This window comes from Conger conger, chromosome 4, assembly GCF_963514075.1.
Source record: "Conger conger chromosome 4, fConCon1.1, whole genome shotgun sequence".
Classification (NCBI taxonomy): Eukaryota; Metazoa; Chordata; class Actinopteri; order Anguilliformes; family Congridae; genus Conger; species Conger conger.
In genome coordinates, this window is record NC_083763.1 from 52,016,503 (window position 1) to 52,035,953 (window position 19,451).

Below are 19,451 nucleotides of genomic sequence, written 5' to 3' on the forward strand. Positions count from 1 at the left end.
GGTTTTTGTGATCACCAACAGAAGCAGTGTGAGCCAATATCTTGAGAATGAGCAGCAAAATTAATAATTGATGCATAATTGTGTTGAGCACATGTCAGCAGCATTTAAAATAATACAGTTAATATCAGAAATATGTACATCAGTGTAATTAATGTGGAATTACAGTGGAGTTAGATTGATTGTCCGAGTGTCCATTAAAATGAATGCAGATCAACAGTATGAAGTTTTCCTTCCGAAATTGATGAAGTTGAATGCAGTGTAATCTATGGTACAGATGTGGTGTTATACTAACAATTTCTGCACACACCTCAGTTCTCATTAACAAATATGAAACAAACACAAAGTGAAGACTAGGAGGAAAGGAAACCTATGTTGGTCTCAGACTGTGTCGTGTGAAACAACGACTTTAACCCCACACCCCTTCCATTCCTGCCCTGCATTCTCGGACTGTACACTGGCATTGAACCGACTCAAATAACAACCTTTGGCCTGCTCCCGTGTCGCTCTTCAATGTGAGAAATGTGCTTTGCCGTGCAATGTCAGCAGTGACTGTCGGCGTTGCAGGGGCAGTTTGTTCCGTACGGTGCTGGTGGGAGCACGTTGTCTGCAGGAACACTAATCACTCTGTTGTCACTTAGAAAATAAATTGACTTGACTTGTGACTTTAGAATGCAAGACCGATTGGGATTCAACAACTGCTGTTTTAAGAGACCGTTTCACAGTGTACTTAGTGCACATCACCACGCGCCGCTGAAACCTCATGTGAACCAATGGGACAGACGGAGGTCCCTTTTTACTTCTCGCACTCTGAACTCTGTGTTTATGATGTTTCTTTTCTTAAACCTTTTTCCTTATACCCTTGGAAACTGTCCATGCAATCATATAAAAGGACAAGACACTTTATTAAGTGACAGAATTGTTAAATACTGAACAGAAATGTTTGTTATTAGTATTGAGAGCTGAATAATGTGATATTGCTTACATATGCTGGCTATTATTGCATTACTCTATAATCTTACTGGTTATATAGGTTGGTATCTATGTGGTATTGAAGTGCATGACTTTTATAGAAATGCTAATATACAGTATAAAAATAAAAATAAAATTTAAAAATAAAAACACAACAAAGATACATGCTCAAAAGGACTAGACTAGAAAACCAGAATAGTCAGCTATTTCAGGAAAGCCCAGGTGTTTTTCAAAGATTATGCAAATACACAAAAAAAGTTTGTAGTTTTCAGTTTTCTGTTTTCTTTATTTTATTTATAATTTTTTTTTGTAAAACTGCAATGCAATTTAGTCTTCTTCTGATGTCTTATTGTGCATATTTAGTTTTTAAAATTGTTAAAGTAAGTTTTTAAAATTGATTAACAAAGAAGACACATGATAGTTCTGTTCATTTATTTTAGCAGAACAGGAGTGCACAGGTGGAAATTAACTGAACGTAACAACCTGCCCATTATTATGCAATCGTCATTATACAGCAAAATAACATCAGTTGAAAGTTAAAAAGAGTCTAAATGGTTGCATTGAGTGATTTTGTGCTTGTGTGATTATCTCAGATTGGCTTTGTGTCAAAGGTTTGATACCTTAAAGCAGTGAGCCCACTTTCCTTTTAAGTACAATTTAGTTTAGTTATTTGGCCAGTTGTTTATACAGTACATAAGACACAAAGCTACGTATCTAATTAGTTATTGGAGATGATGTTTCCTCTTCAATCTCTGCAGGTGCCCAATTCTACAGCTGAGGTGAGCACCATGCTGATTCCCCGAAGGCTGTCACGCGAAATCCCCGAAGAACCTCCTAGAAGAGAAAGAGCTCTCAGTGCCGCCAGTTACCTCAGCGACGCCATGGATGGTGAGATTGGTGACATCCCCACATGCTACTTTCACATAATGATGTGTTGCAATCCTCATTTTCTTTCTGTTACTATATATCAAAGCTTACAAGCACAGTATACGTTTTATTTGACTTCTGCTATTAATTAGATTACATTGTATTATAGAGATAGAAGTCAGATAAAAATGATTTCATACGGAAAACATCCCTGGAGTCTTGCACAGGAAAGCTGTCGCCATGACGGCGGTGTTAACCCAGATTCTGACACACCTAGCCCAGATCTTTAGCCCAGATTGTTTTTAATTATCCTTTATGCTATTGACGCTGGCTCCCACAGAGGACAGAACCATGACCAAGCATTTTCCAAGATGTCAGTATCCAAAATCGTAGTTATTTCAGAATTAACGCAAGGTATCGTCAGCTCTGTATCTTGATAGCTTTTTGTGTCATTCACAATATTATCCTTGCCATGCCAGTATGCCAGTGCCAACTGCTGGTAGCAGTCCCACAGGAAAGGTATAATTTCCCATAGTGTGAGCCATGAAGGGAGGGTATTTAGCTGTACTGGTGTAAACCTGTGATCTTAAGTAATGGACTATCTTGTAATAATAAGGTAGAAGGCTTTGCTTGACCACGTTTGAATCTCACTACTTTCTAACACTTTCCCGGATGTAACCTTATGGCTAGGCTGTGCCATTAGAGTAATGCTGTGCCATCACTTCATGCGTGCTGTGTCACCAGCATACTTTTATGCCCTACGTTTGACATATCTTAAATGTCCATTTTGTCTAGACTGTCCACCCTCTTTCTGAAACCAGATTGACTTGGCAGGTGATTTTGTGGTGCCAGCATATAAATTCTCAGTAGAGACATGGGGCTAGTGATGATTTTCCGGCTCTCAACTGCTTCTCTCACTGCATATACAAGCGGGTGGGGTGGGAATGCAAATTGATTGGGTGTCGGGATTAATAATGGATTGCCGAGTGGAGTCAGAGGATTGTCCGGAGCCCTATCCACGCTCATGTCCATTAAAATGAGTCAACAAGATCAACAATATAAAGTTTTGCTTCCAAAATCGATGCAGTAGAATCGTTACTCTTGATTAATTCAAATGAAAATTGATTCATGTGGATATTCCCTGCCTCATCCCGCTTATATCGGTTTCTCTGGTTGATCGGACGACTGCGGTCTGTCAGCCGCAGCCGCAGTGGCCACGGCACAGCTGGTGAACTGTAGAATGAAATGTTGTGGCTGATAGCAGGTGTTTCAAAGCACACGTGCTAGCCTGTAGTGGATGTTGCAGGGAAAATGTCTGCTTACAATTAGAATGCCCCATCGTACATTAAGGAAAAATGTAGGAAAAATCTTAAGAAAATCTTAAGAAAGTCTCAGTAAAAAATTAATGAAAAGATTTAAGAAAAATTTAAGAAACAATTAACACAAATTTTGATAAAGAGTTGTTAAATGCCTGTTGTGTTTAGTACCTGAGATATCTGGATAAGAAATCCTGGAGAATATGGCAATTCGGAAGCTGTGCTCAGAAGCCTGAATTAGCCAGGTGGCCAGAGGATGACCACTCAGCCAAGAAGTAATAAATCAATCTCAATATAAATACAGCTAAAAATTTATGAGAATTTGTAGTGCAGGAATTACATTGTGCCAAGTTCAGCAAGGACAACGCAATTACGGCAATTGCAATAACAATGTGCCCTAGAATTCACCTCTGCAGCAGGCATGCTAACGTGAGCCATGTTCTGCCGTTCTGTGCTCTTGTTTGTATGTGTAATTAAAAGGAAAGCATACACTGAAGCCCACCCTCGCTTCTATAGGAAGGTAAGAGTAATGTTTACTCTCTAGGTAACACAATATAGCTTTAATATTTGCTTAGCATCATTGCAGAAATGTTGTTTTCTTAATAAATAAATTTCATTTATGCTGGGGACTGTAAAGCATTTGGCTATTATAGCCGTCTAGAATTTCAATAGATCAATTCTGCCAGGAAACAACAGGAGGTTTAGTTGTTAGTACTTTCTACACAAATCAATGCCGTCTGACAGGTCAACAGAACGCACAGTGCAAAAGTGATTTTGAAGAGAAAAACACTTCAGCTGAATCCTGCCACAGAGCCTTCTAGTTTGTGATTGTCTGGATACTTGGGGTTTTCTGATAAATTCTTATAAGCTACCCCTCATCACATAAGCAAGCCAGCTTCCTGTACTGTACAACAAACTTTATACCCTATAAACAAAATTATTCTTTCCTGCCCGGGTCATGTTATGACCAATTATTTCTTGCTGAAAATAATTGTTACAACCCACCTGTGATCAGCAAATAGATTTTACATATTCAATATACATTGTCAATATATTACATTGTCTTGTATATTTACCAAGATAAATGCCCACCTTAAATTATGAGATAATCAGGGAAGTTTATGCATTAATAAGTAAACAATTAAAGCCATTACATTAGTAAGTCTATTTGACATGGTTTTTGTGAGAAATAAATTAGCCTTTTCCTTTGTTGACAGACATCCAGGGGAGATGCTAGGACTGTGAAATCAAATGTAATTGTTTGCAGATTCTATTCTAAGCATGTATAATTACATGCTTACCGTATGTTATTGACTTACATAATGTGTGAGATGTATATTCTATATCACTGATCTCCAGTTCTGAATGTGGAAATAGTGGTAGGATGCATATATTACTCTTTGGAGAAGGTTGTATTCAAAAGGGCTCACTTGCACTGAAATCAGGTTTTTGACTCACGTTCATTTTGCTCTGTCGTGTTACTCAATGACTCTTGCAGAACTGGAGGAGTCCCATCAGAAGTGCCACCCTTGCTGGTATGAATTTGCTCACAAATACCTCATCTGGGTCTGCTGCCCCATGTGGCTGAACGTAAAGGAGTGGGTGAAGTTCATGGTGATGGACCCTTTCCTGGACCTGGCTATCACTGTGTGCATTGTACTCAACACCCTCTTCATGGCACTGGAACACTACCCCATGACCGACGAGTTCAACAAGATGCTGACAGTGGGAAACCTGGTAAGTGTACAGTCGTCCACTGGTTAAAGAGAGGGCAGAACAAACCCGGAAGGAAATATGCACTGTGCAAGAAAATGTGTACATATCAGCGGGTATATATTGTAAAAGCAAAGCGGGAAGTAGAGAGCATAATTCAACTGCACAGCAATTATGTCAATGCTTGTGTGACGATTGAACTTGGGTTAGCTTGGCAGATATGGCCATAGGCACAGAAAACATGTACAGTTTGTTTAGTTCAATAAGCCAATGGCAGCTTATTGAGCAAAACATAAAATAGTCTTCCTTAATGCCAATCGCCTTGCATCCTTAATGTTACTTTGTACTGCTTTTGAATATTGAGATTTAACCATTTTTGGGAAATGATTGTCATTGAGTGGATAGACTTGGCTTAACAATAACAGCTGTTGGTTTTATTTACTAGCATATGTTTACCCAACTACATGGTAGTGGCATCCATGTGTGTGCACATTTGTGGACTGTATGTGTTTTTACGTGTGTGATTAAACGTGTATATGTAAATGTGTTCATATAGGCATAAACTGTATATTTATTTGTGTGTGCATGTACTGTACTATAATGTATGTATGTGTATGAAAGTGTGTATGTGGGTGTGCATGTATATGCAGGAAATCCCTACTAAAGACCCACCTATTCTGTATAATTTACCCTTAGCTTCCACTATTGCTTTAGTAGTATGTTTGTCTTTATGCTTTACTCTGCACTCTTCTGTATTACTGTCCTACTGTATCTGTACATACTCTCCTTCATGATGTTATTAGAAATTTTGATAAGCAACCAGGGGTTCTGGAAAGGCGTTGTATAATTAAATGTATCGTTATTATTAATCATTGAGTGGACTCCCAGGGCGCTTGCTGACGGTCCCTTGTTGACGACCCTCTGTGGGGTACGCACCCCTCCCGGAAAGAGCCTGTCACCGGACATCTCTCCCCCGCATCTCACCCCGACGCTCCCTTCCGTTCTCATGAGCCTCAGCGGGTCGCAGAGTCGGCCGAACCCTGATGTTGGCAGGCGTCCCGCGCGCTCACGTGAGCTGCGAGGCGACCTTTTGCCCCCCTCAACTTTTCCCGAACCTGCGGGAATCCTCTATCGGAAATATGACCCTCGAGGCCGGTTGTGCTGCTGATTTCCCTGCTGAAAAAAATGGCTCAACCTAGGTTTTGAAACAGTTCGTAGCTGGTTAACCAGTTCAGACCAGCTCCCGCCTTGACTTGATTTAGTTAGTTGACCAGTTTAGGCCAGCTCCCAGCTTGACATGGTTTGGCCAGCTCACGATATGGTTTGTAATACCTGGTAGCTGGTTTTCTCAGCTACCAGCACTTTGTGAGAGGTTGGTCACGCTGGTTGACCAGCTCATACCCAGCTTGACCAGCTCGATTTTCAAGCTGCTGATTTTATAGCAGGGGTTCTTTCTTACCTTCTGACTTAAACCTGGGACATCAGGTGAATTAAATCTGGGGCAAATCAGTGGCATTAATTGATCAAGGCAGGAGATAAGACCAGCAGTACTACAGACCTCAACCCAGATGTGAGTATACCTACCCTGTATGACTCAGACACTACCGGGAGGGCAATGGGCGGATGTCCCCAATGTCTGAATCTGAACTGTCAGGATCTGATCTCAACAGCGCTACTGCAATGTTGTTATATATGTTTTTAGTATGTGTTTGTATATTTTTATGAAATAGGTATTGATTATTATTATTAGTATTGTTAAGTTTATAATTTATATTTGTACCATATTATCATTCAGAAAGGAAGGCCATTATCTGGTGATGGTTAATTTCACATTGAATTCAATCCATCTACCCACACAGTTGGCAGTGTTACATGAAGCCATTCATTAATAATCAAAGCCAACATTACAGGACTGGGTTTATTTTAAGGTCCATGTTAATGCCCTCTTCCTTATGTAGTAGTCCAGCAATGGCTTGTTTCTATTCAAACTTGGTGGCTTGATAGAGCTTTTGAGTGTTTGTAATTTGTAGATACAGATTATAAGATTAGTGCAAACCTTGCATTCAGAAATTTTTTTGGGACATGTTTTTACCCAGCAACAGCCATGTTTCGTCTCTGTAATATGATTAATTGATATAATTATTTTGCAGAACTTCTGAGAATGTCTAATTCAGACATTGGCCAATTCCGCATGGAATAACCCATTTGCCCGCTACTCTGACAGTATGTTTAGGGATCAGATAATTCCATGACGCATAAGAGGGATCATCATCCCATTATATGGCATACACAGAGGGCAGTATTTCAGGATTACTCACGATTGACATAACAGAATTAAAATGCTTATTTAAATGTCGCTATTTACCTTATTTGCCACAATTATTCAGACGCAAAGCACTTCTGTCATTTACATAAAACCAAACTTTGATTATATCTGTTTTAACTATGGTACTGTTTGACCTGTAGCTTACCGTATTAATCATCCGTAAGAACCATGCTCATAGCTGAAAAAATTGTGCCTTGTTTCATTTCCCGGAACCCTGAAGCTTGCCAGTAATGGAAAGGCTCTTTCTGTATGTATCTAAAATGTCTTCTTGTTGGCTTGTAAAACTAGGTGAATATTCGCCCCCTCCTCTACTTGAAATGTCAGATGATGAGTGTATGTCCATGTCCTGGTTTCATTTCCAGTTAATTTGTTGGTTCATGTCATTGATTATTAGTGAGTTTTATAATGTTATCTTTAACGCTGATTTTACATGACAGTAAACATGAGCTAAACATGCTCTTATCTAGAGAAGATTATGCTGAATGTGCTTATGTGTCTAGTCGGAAATAGACAAACATCTTAAAGATAATCTTCTGTACGGTTTATTCATTTCCTTAGCAAATGCCTCTTATCCAGGGAAACTGTGTTTTGTGCCCATGGACCCAGACATGTTATTGTGTGACTGCATGCTAGCAAGCTGGCCTCCTCCAAACAATGCACACTTTCACTGTGACATCTTGCATTTAAAAGCTGTGCTGGTAGCTTGTCTCAGTAGGTAGCTTGTCAACCAGCTTGAGCTGGTCAAACAATGTCAAGCTGGGAGCTGGTCAGAACTGCTCAACCAGCTAAACTATGTCGAGCTCGGAGCTGGCCTGAACTGGTCAACCAGCTGTTTCAAAACATAGCTTGTGCTGTTTTTTTCCAAAAGGGTTTTCCATTCTTGTGTACCAGGATTCATTAGGAGGTTTTAGGTGTGCAAACCTGTCTCCGTAAGATGCCAAAAACAGACGCTGAATTAACTCGTTTAAGTGCTCGTGGTCTGCGGAGTTTCAGCGTGATAATGACTTCCATGCTTTTCTATCTCCCGCGTCCCCCGGCTGCCTGCCCATGTGTCACGTACCCCGTGTCAGTTTGGGGAACGTTTCTTTGAGGAACAACAAGCAGAGCAGGAGTGCTGCGGCTGCATCTTGTGAGATCTGCCTGTCTCTCAGCTCGTTCAGCCTTTCTGCAGAAATACAGACCAACCCATCGGCCCTGCCCACCGGAATCATTAAATAAGATAACTGGCACTGGATAAGTGCACCAACAGCACATGAAAGGGAATAAAATTATTGCAACATGAAAGCACCGAGCGTGTTACCGAAACTGCGTTAATGACAATTACGACGTGTACCTTTTTGCTGAAAACAAGGTTCCTTCATGCTGAATGTGATTATTATGTAAAATTGCAAGGTTCCGTACAAGTGTATGTGCTGTATGGCTGCTGTTGCTTCACAACGTAGGCCTAGTTGTGAAATCAATAACAAGTAGGGTTCAATGACATGGAAATTCTTTGGAAGATATCAATAACCAGTGTTTCTCTGGCCATATTGGCCATTGGCAATGCTTTATAGCACAATTACAAACTTCAATTAAGTTTCCACATTCATGGAAGAAGTGGATGTGAGCAGATATCAACTTATGAAGGATACATTTAACAAATGTCATTTTTATTACAAATATTCCAACTTGATTACTTTACTATTAAGCGCAGAGCACAGTCTAATGAGCTCCCAGTGAGCTAGGTGTCTAGAGGGGTGGAAATCTAGGTTGAGAGATATTTTGGCAAGGTAAAACCCGATATAGTTCAGGTTTTATCTGGATATAGACTGGTTGTATCCTATAGTCAGCTATAAAACTTTTCCTTTTTGACCCAATGTAGTAGGGTTTTCACCTGAACACCTTTTCATCACAAAAAAAGTTCACTCAGTTTGGCTGGTAAAATAACTAACTAAAACTAAGTTCGATATTCAAAGGACTATGATCAATCTACTTTTTGAGCATGACAAATTTTAATACAGCTTCAGTGGTGCATCAAATGCATCATCTCTCTGACACGTGCATATTGTGTCATCATAGATCAGTTGAATGTGGAGGCTTTTGACTGAGACTGAATGTGTTTTTGCACACCCAAGGTCTTCACGGGGATCTTCACAGCAGAGATGGTCTTCAAGATCATCGCCCTCGACCCGTACTACTACTTCCAGCAGGGCTGGAATATATTTGACAGCATCATCGTCAGCCTCAGTTTGATGGAGCTGGGCCTCTCCAACGTTGAGGGACTGTCTGTTTTACGGTCATTCAGACTGGTGCGTTCCACCTTTCTTCCTTCCACATAGCTTTTCAGTTCACTTAGTTTGCACACACCCACATACACACACAAGCACATGCACACACATCTGTCATTTTATTAAATCTTTCCCCATGTGAAAAAATAGTATGCTGTAGTATACCTGAGGCATACTATTTTATACTTAAGAATACTTGAAGTATAACTAAAGTTTATATCATGTATGCGTAGTATACTATTGTTGCCATGGGTCCCCTTGTATACAATACATTATAATAAAAAAATGTACAGTATTTTATTGCTCAATTTCAATAAAACCATGAAAAGCAGTTCTGGGTCAAATTGTGGAATCTGCCAGTTCCTGAAATATCACTTCAATGCAAGTCGACATTTTGTGCTTCTTTTAAATATACTGTATTGTGATGTGCGGCTGAACCACTCTACTCTGTGATGAGTCTTTTGCCATTACAATCAGGAATCTATTTGTGTATTACAGTATAGTGAGCTTGGCCGAGGTTCTGGTCTCCTCAAATACTGTGGTGCATTCCCTAAATAGCTGGTGGTATAATATGGTCTTAAAATCCCCTGGATGGTGACATACATATTTAAAATAATCATTCTAATAGAAACCTTAATGAATCTCCGATGCGTCTGTTAATTATGAGAGTGATGAGGCACAAAAAATGAGCGAATAAAAACAATGACTGGGAGCACAGCTCATTTGACCAACCAGACGAGTAAACAATAAATACGATGACTATTTTTATTTAGGCTACATGAGACTCACTACGTGGACAACTTCACAGGGATTAGCCTGAAGTAAGAAACAGTGTGCCCATTAAACAGAGTGTGTTGCTCTGAACTCTGTGTGCTTGGTTGTCTCTTATTTTGGACTAGGCCCTGTAGTTGTTGGGGTAAGGAGCGTCATATAGTCTATTTGCCTTGGTTGTTGTGCACCTATTTGACCCTCTTTTCTTTAGCTGGCTTGTAGCGCATTGGGCATTTTCCTTGTTGGAAATTTTTTAATCTGGTATTAATATTTTTATCAGGAGTTCAGGATTTGACCTGTTTGCTTTCCTCAGCTGAGGGTCTTCAAGCTGGCGAAGTCCTGGCCCACCCTGAACACGCTGATAAAGATCATCGGAAATTCGGTGGGCGCGCTGGGAAACCTCACCCTGGTCCTGGCCATCATCGTTTTCATCTTCGCCGTGGTGGGCATGCAGCTGTTTGGGAAGAACTATCAGGATTGTGTGTGCAAGATCTCCAAGGATTGCTCTATGCCCCGATGGCACATGAAGGACTTCTTCCACTCCTTCCTCATTGTGTTCCGGGTCTTGTGCGGGGAGTGGATCGAGACCATGTGGGACTGCATGGAAGTGGCCGGACAGCCCCTCTGTATCCTCGTCTTCATGCTGGTCATGGTGATAGGGAACCTTGTGGTGAGTTTGCTGTTTGTTTTCTATCATTCCTCTTTTGATGATTGCACATCACTTGTTTGCTGGACCTATGCTGGTGCTACACTCACATTGACAGGAAGGGGCCCTAGTTCTGGTAACCACCAATAAGCCATGGTGTTGTGTGATGGTCAAAGCAAAAAAAGAGCTTGTCATTCTTTATGGCTTTTTCAATTCAGGAAATAGTGGTATTTGCTTAAAATTTTTGATTTAAACTCCACTGGGAGATGGTGTTTTATGGATTTCCGGCACTTCCATTTTGTATGTTTGTATAGTTTGTTTAAAAACATGTTTAGTGTGTCATAGCTGCTGATAAATAAGAATAAAACTATGTGTACCTGTAGATGTCACATGGTTCCTGTAGATTAGTGGGATACATTATACCAGTAACCCAACTGACCTTTCCTAGCCCCATATTGTTAACCTTTTTGAGATTTGCATGATGTGGTAATCTGTTTCAGATCACACTGTGTTACACTCTCTATCTACGGTCAGAGCAGACATAGTTCTGTCTGTTTTTGTTTGACTTTCCTGTGCTGGCTTGCAATACTGTAAATACAGGATGGTGTGTTAACCTTATAGGTCTGGCTAACTAAAGGCTAAGCAGTTTTGATGTACATGTATTTGTCACAAACGACAAAAGGTGTTTATGTAATCAGAGTTAATGCAAGCATTGATCTTCTGTTGCATTTCCCCCATGCTGAGCTGACAAAAGCAATGTTCAATCAATCATCTTTAATCAATTTGTCCATAATCTAAATATATTGCACAATTTAGGTTTTGTATTCATAAGGATTGCTTAAGTGATTTCGGCAATCACCAAAATGAATTAGATCATCTGTGGTTTCATTGATTTGAAATTCAATATCAAATAAATAGTTTACTGATTGTTTAGGACAAAAGGCCTGGGTTCATGAGTCTTTGAATGACTGAATTTGATTAAGTTCAGTATATGTTTCCCATACTTCTCTGAAGCAACATGATTGCTCTGACCTGTTCTTGCCCTACTTGTCATTCTTTGATGCTGTAGCAATTGTGACAAGGCATAAAGAGGACTCATCAAAGCAACGTGTTTACATGTAAAAAAAACAACAATTATACACAGGAATGACTAGCATTGTTGTGAGGGAGGGTGTGACTATCATGGACACTGCCCATGGGTTTTTATATTCTTTTTTACCCTTGAATGGCGCCCTAAGCATCAGCCTTGGTGGCCTAGAACCGGCCCTGTGTATGCGGCTTTGTGTAGAGCAGGTCTCCCTAATGTCACCTCGACTCAGTGTCCAGTTGCACAAAGGCAGACTATGTCACTGTCAACTTCCCCTGCTATTATCTCTACGGCTGTCTGAAATTCTCCACCCCCTTGCCAATCCGTCCCGTCTTCCCATGTCTAGAGGGTTTGGCAAAGGCCGAGCGAGTCTTGGGGAATTTTTGATGACAATGCGAGGCACCACGTCTGTCCTCCCTGATTGGCCGGACCTTCCCTGCTTTGCACTGTGGTCCTGACGTACTGTCTGTTGCTGTGGGAGGTCACAAGTTTGAGGTCTGGTCAGAGACTTGTGCTGCATCTAACTATCCAGGTCAAATAATTGAAAGCAAAACATAAGAAACAATTGGTATTACAAAAAAAAAGAAAACGTTTCATCCATATTGAAAAAAGGGCACCACATTATTATTATTTATTTACTTTATTCAGACAGAGGGAAACAGAGAGGGTTACAGACAGAGATGGGATCACAGTTACGATTGTGTCTGAGAATCAGAACCCCTGCCGCACACAGGCTTAGTGTACGGTTTTTGAGTCTGTTCTGTCCTATGGACTTCAGCAGTTTTTGCAGTCAGTTCTGCACCTTGTTTATTTTGTTTTGATACTCTCTGAATTTTGAAACATATCTTTCCCAAAGCTGAACTGTTTTCTGTCTCTAAATAAGTACAACAACCCACTGATTTTATTCCTTTTCTAATGTGGAGGCAACAAAAAAATAGTGTTTTAAGAAAAGGAGAAAATGGCAGTTGTCATTTTGGATTGTTGTCTGATATGGAGATGGGAGATGAGGGAACACCTGTATAGGGCAGTAAATTATCTGCCAGACAGCTCTGCCTGCTTACTGTGCTTCTGTTCTTGGCATTTTGACAGTGGCCCAGAAGCGCATACAAGTACAGACTCTCTCTCTCGCACACACACACACACACACACACACACACGCATGCACGCACATGCACACAGGCACAGACCGTTGTTCAGACCGAAGGCTTAATACTTGTCCTGAAGGCTGTCAGGGCTAGGGCTACACCACCCTAACTGACACATGGACAGGTGCTGCTGCTCAGCACACATTGTTGGCCCTGCATTCGTGTGCCTCTGTCAGCGCACAAGGGGAAAAAAAAGGTTGCGATATATCGAGGGCTGTTGCAACAAACACTGTTGTCGTTAACACTTTGAAGTCTAATGATGTGACTTGCGTCAAAAAGCACTCCCTTTAATCTCTGTGGAATAACTATTATTTCTGAATGTAGGATTTCTGTTTAGTTATGCAGGGGAGACTCCTGACTCTCAAATATGTTGAATTGACGGACAGTAAAAGCAGGGTTGCATTTGAAAATCATGCAGACATTTTGCAAAATTTTGGCTGTTTGGCTGACGTTTATTTCAGTGCAGCTGAGGTCGACAGCATGAAATTGATAATGAACTGAAAACAAAACACACTGCGGGTCAACCACTATGTCGGTTGGGGCCAATTTAGTTAACTGATCCTGTACTCATGGAGTATCAGCCAATGGAATAAGAAAATTATACTTGTCAAGCAAATCTTATCTCAAGAAAATGTCACTTTTCACATTAACCTAAAACAAGCTAAGATTTCCTACTTGAGAGAAAAGTCTTTACAAGACTAAAACCCTAGTAAAGACAGTCGCTCTTTGCAGCGTGAGTGCCAGGGAGCATCGACATCCCTGCCACGCGGCTCCCGTGTTCCTCTCTCACGGCGCAGAGGACAGCTGCGCTGAGCTCCGCATGGAAACGTTGTTTCCACACGGGCCCGAGCCGAGCGGGGGTAATGCGGCAGCACCATGGCGACGGCATTCTCCAGAGTCCGCCGCCCGCCGGCACGCCGTGCGCAAACACCCGCCGTTACGACACCGCGCGTCTCGGCCGTGCCGAGAAGCGGCCGGGCTAGGCTAGGGTCCCGGGCCAACTCCAGTAACCCGAGGATGTGTATTCTGGCATAATTGGGTCGCCGGGGTCAGGTATACTTTGGCCTCGGGTGGAACCGCAGGGATACTTTTCCTTTTAATCGTCTCTTTAATCTTGGTGGCGGAGTGTTATCTTACCGTGTTGTTACAGTCTTAAACATGAACTCAGAAGGAAGCTGGACTCGGCCAGTTGAAACCGGCGGAGGTGGATATTTGAAAAAAGAGAGGACTGGCCGGCTTGTCAGGGGGCATGCGACGCGCTTCAGTCACTGCTACTGATGGAAATGGATAGGCCTCCAGCTTGTACACGCGTGTGAATAACTAGAATGATTTAAAATAGGACATGGTAACCGGAGAGGTGAAAGTGAAGTTATCAGATAAGCAACATCATCTCTAAATCTTTCAGGTTTGGGGACCCGGAACGATTGTGTAAATTGTGTCACAGCAACTCTTCCTGCTGAGGTGAAAAATGAAGCAGACATATGACTGGCAAAATAGCCATCTCTCTACATAACCTTAACTTCTCTTGACAACATTGGGTATTGCCCTGGGCACATGATTGATAGATGCATTAGACCCATTTGCATACAATTTACATCTTATAGAATGTGTTTTTGCCTGTATATGTGAAATTGAATTCACTGTACAAAGCCAGAGGTTTTCAGTCGATGTGGTCAGTGTGTACTTTTAAATTGTTGCACACCATTGCCCATGCTTTGACCGCTCAACAGACCGTATCTGGGCCTTTGCTAGTGTTATATTCTGTTGCAGCTGAAAATCACAGTTATTTCTGTGACAGCTGTTCCTGACAGCCAAAATGTCCACCCTGTAGCTGTAAAGTGCACAAGACAAAAAGCCCAAGCTTTACAGCCCGCCATGCAATATTAGAGTTACGGTTCGACCGCGATGAAAGCCCGCGCCCAGTCTCCTCATCAATCCCTAAATAGTTATTTAGTTAACTCCACAAGGTTCTCGCCTTCCTCCTGTATCACGTGTCTCTCCAGAGCTTCAGTTTCCTGCCCTCAACCCTCCCTCTGCCGTCCACCCGCCATCTGTAACCTAGAGCCTCAAGTGGCTCTCTTTTAATAGTTATCCGCCATGCCGGCATTGCTGAGCGTGGTGTCTTTCAGCGTATCTGCCTCTTTAGCATGCGGGGTGCTAATGCCTCCTCATGCCTGTCATTAGTTAACACTCATCGGCGTCAAGTGAGATTCCGGAATGTTCTTCCCCTCTCTTTACATTTTTGGTGTTCCTTTGGATACCGGGGTTTTGCGTTTTGCGTTTGCATTCTCCGTAGGTCCCAGCAGCAGTGGCTGCACAGTCTCTGTATTAATTGCCGTATGTTTTTTCATCTGTGAAACAGATTGATTGTCAGGTCGCTGATATTCAGTTGGAGCTATTTTTGGAAATGCTATTAGTTAGGTTAATATTTGAAAGTAATTATGTTGTATTAACATATGGTAACTGATATTAGTGTATCTGAACAATGTTTACAAGAATATAAATCTAAATGCCACAGCAGTTAACTGCTCACTCTTTTTAATGAGCGTAGTAGGCTTGTAGCACTCTGGTGCATATTTAATGATCCCAGATCCAGATCCCAGGGTCTATTAAAATAGCATGCATATTTTAGATTTGTTAATAATGATGGAATTTCAAACAAAGCACAAGCTTGTTTTCCTCTTTAGTATCTAAATGTGATACATTGATGCTATCTCGCACTTTATCTTTTGAGGTAGAGCATAATCAAATGTTTGTACAATTACTATTGTAGTAGGCACACACACCATTCACTCACACACAATTTAGAGTCTCTCGTTAGCCTAACCTGCATGTCTTTGAACTGTGAGGAAACTGGAGTACCCTGGCAAAGGGAGGACATGCAAAGTCCGCACAGAAAGGCCCTGGGCGGGATTCATGCGGCCTTCTTGCTGTGAGGCGAGAGTGCTATCAACTGCACTGACGTACTGCCACCTTCCGAATTATATGCTATTGTGATTTTTCTCAGCTCAACTGTCAACTTGTCAGGGATGGGCTTACTTGTCAATTCATGTAAAAAAAAAAATAATAATTTGTAGAATCAAGGCTCATATATAGAATATTTGTTAAATTATACTAAGATATTTGTATTGCTTACAGTGACCATGTGAGCATTGTACAATGGATGAGCAACAATGTCCTTAAACTAAATGAAGAGAAGAGAAATTCTTATAATCGGTTATAATTAGTCAAATTAGATAGAGAGAAAAAAATATTGAGCAAACTTGGTAGTCTGGCTCTACAGGATAAGCCTGAAGTAAAAAAACCTGGGCACTATTCTTGATTCTGATTTGGACTTGTGTAGAATCTATGTTGTGTATGAGAAGACACTCATCTATAGAAGTATTTGTTCAATTATACTAAAACATTTGTATTGCTTACAGTGACCATGTGATACTCCTACAGCCGGTACTGTGGAGTTCTGGGGAAATGGATGTGTCTGGGAGGGTTAGAGGCCATGGATTTAACTAGCATTCCTAAAGGGATTAGCCCCCAGCTAGTGCCTTCACATGATCCATTGACATCTGTCACAGCGGGGTGGATCACTCTGTAGTACCATAGGCCTATATGAAACAAGTTTGTACAGCACTGTACTGACTAAAGAAAAGAGCAGATTCTGGGGTTTCCTGCAGAAACGATTGCCTCCTCCATGGGTGGCATGATTTAATTGTCATGATTTTCCAGGTTTCTAACAAATACGCAATTTTATGCAACAGTTAGTTCCGGCCTTGCAAATTGATTCACTGAGAGACATTCAATAGAGAGATATTTCAAAAATAGGCAAACAAAACCGTTTTATTTATGTTCGGTTGATTCATTGCATCAGAGATATCATAAACTTCAGAAGCGCTCCTTTCTGTCATTAAAATGGCATAATAAAAAAGGTTTGAAGCTAAGTTACTGTATCGTTCTTTAATTTCTGACTGTATAAAAGTGTTGGTAATACTGTTGTATAATTGCAATAATACACTGCAAGTCGTGACTTACCCTGAGATATTGTCACTGCTGTGCTGATCTATGGCACTCGGCAGTGACATTATCTCAAGGTAAGTGACCCTTTCTTCTGTATTATTGCATAATTAATGCATCCCGAAAGTGGCATCTATGTTTCCTGTTGTTATATGTTAGCTACAGTGGGGTCCAAAAAGTCTGAGACCACAATGAAAATCTGGGAGTTATTTTTCATGTAATCGGGGAACAAAACAGAACGTTTTGCAAAATGTTAATGTTAAGCAAATTAAAGTTTCTTCAAAGCTATGCAAGAACTACTTGAAGACCAAAGAAGAGCAAGGAGTGCTCACAATCCACAATCACCTGACCTCAACCCCATTGAATATTTATGGGGGCACTTGAAGACTGACAAAAGCCAAGCATTCAGTAACATATGCTGTTTGGAACATTGTCAAATAGTGCTGGGATAAAATGGATCATCAGGCTTGTGGAGCTTGTGGAGTCATTTTTCACAGATTCAACTTTTCTCTCAAATTGTTATGCTGATTATATAACTTGTAATGGACAAATGTATATTAAATTAGAAAAGAATGCAAAATAGAAATAGTTTCCAGTCGCAGTGTAGTGCAATGGTTGGGGTATTGGGGTTGTGGCGTGTTTGATTCCTAGCTGGGGTGTTGCCCTTGAGACGGCTACTTAACCTGGATTGCTGTGTACGTAAATGGATTGTATGTCATAAAAAAAGTAATCTCTGTAAGTCGCTCAGGATAAGACCGACTGCTATACGCTTAAATGTAATTTGATGCTGTAAACATTTCAAGACCTTAGAATTTCTTTTCTTGACAAAAATGTGTGCCATGAAATGTTGTTTATAGGGCACTAAACATGTGTATGAAGTGACTGACTTCTACATATAGTAGACTTTGACACATCTACTGTACGCCTGTTTTTGATCTGTTGGGCCATTGGGTTTTCTCGGGTCATCCACTACAATGGTCTTCCTCTGTCTACCAGGTCTTTTCATATAATTGAGTTCACCATTTTTTTTCTTGTTAATAATGAACCAAACTGTTGCTACATTTTTTCATTTCTGAGCCTTATGATGGCCAGCTTAGTTTGCATCGAAACGATCTTCCTCATGTCGTCACACCCCAACATCGATCTCCAAAGGCACTTGCAAAAGTCTAGAAGACTAGATATCAACAGCTCTCTTCTGCATTCACTAACACAAATGAATACACCTGCCTAACAAAGCACACTTGTAATACCTTAAAATGGGAGGACCATGTACAAAAGGTGCTGTCATTTCTGATGGGTTCATCCGATATGGATGAAAATACCGTCAAATTAAAGCTGACAGTCTGTGGTTCAACTTCATTGTGATTGTATCCTTTCAAACTCAAGTAAATACCGGAAAATGTGTTATTGTCCAATTAATTATGGTGCTCACTGTAGAATGCATATACTCTAATCAATTTGGCTGTTTGGTCCTCATTAGACTTGTGGTGCTAGGCTGTTTATATGGAGGCCCTCTTTGTTTACTGCCGTAGATAGCATACAGTTTTATGGTCCTGGCTGCTGGGGTAGATACAGACAGTGAAACAGCTGACACTGTTCCAACTAACTGATGCTTGGCTTGAATGTAATTGATTGGATTTCCATTGTATTTTTTATATAGATTTGTTTGCCAATAGAAATGTAATTCATGCTGCTGTTCTAGGTGGTGCTGCTTCACTTTTGTCACTAGTAGGTGCACCAAGTGAAAGGCTTTGCACCATAGCCAGAGCCACTGGTATAATATACAGAAGCAGCTTAATTATTGTTAGCTACATTTAGTTGTAGCTAATTAGCTCAGATATGGAGATAGAACAGCTTGATTGGCTTTACTACTAGATGGCTTTTTGCCATTTTCCTTTTTATTTTCATTCACATTATTGAAGAGAACACAATAAGGGAAAGAAAGTACACATTGGGATCAGATAAAGATATTGATATTATTACACAATAAAATAACATTTGGAAATTCATTCATTCATTCATTCATTCATTCATTATCCAGACCCGCTTATCCTGAACAGGGTCGCAGGGGGGCTGGAGCCTATCCCAGCATACATTGGGCGAAAGGCAGGAATGCAAACTGGACAGGTTGCCAGTCCATCACAGGGCACACACACCATTCACTCACACACTCATAACTATGGGCAATTTAGACTCTCCAATCAGCCTAACCTGCATGTCTTTGGACTGTGGGAGGAAACCGGAGTACCCGGAGGAAACCCACGCGACACAGGGAGAACATGCAAACTCCGCACAGAGAGGCGCCGGCCGACGGGGATTCAAACCCAGACCTCCTT

General features: G+C 40.9%; 1 protein-coding gene across 1 annotated transcript in view; it reads left to right on the forward strand.

Moving 5' to 3' along the window:
• scn5lab (sodium channel, voltage gated, type V-like, alpha b) overlaps nt 1-19,451 on the forward strand; it is a 110,332-nt gene that overhangs the window by 42,840 nt on the left and 48,041 nt on the right. The window contains exons 12-15 of the mRNA XM_061238718.1: nt 1,728-1,857; nt 4,651-4,889; nt 9,306-9,479; nt 10,543-10,899. Of these exons, the coding sequence (XP_061094702.1) occupies nt 1,728-1,857; nt 4,651-4,889; nt 9,306-9,479; nt 10,543-10,899 (900 nt within the window). The remainder of the gene's footprint in view (nt 1-1,727; nt 1,858-4,650; nt 4,890-9,305; nt 9,480-10,542; nt 10,900-19,451) is intronic.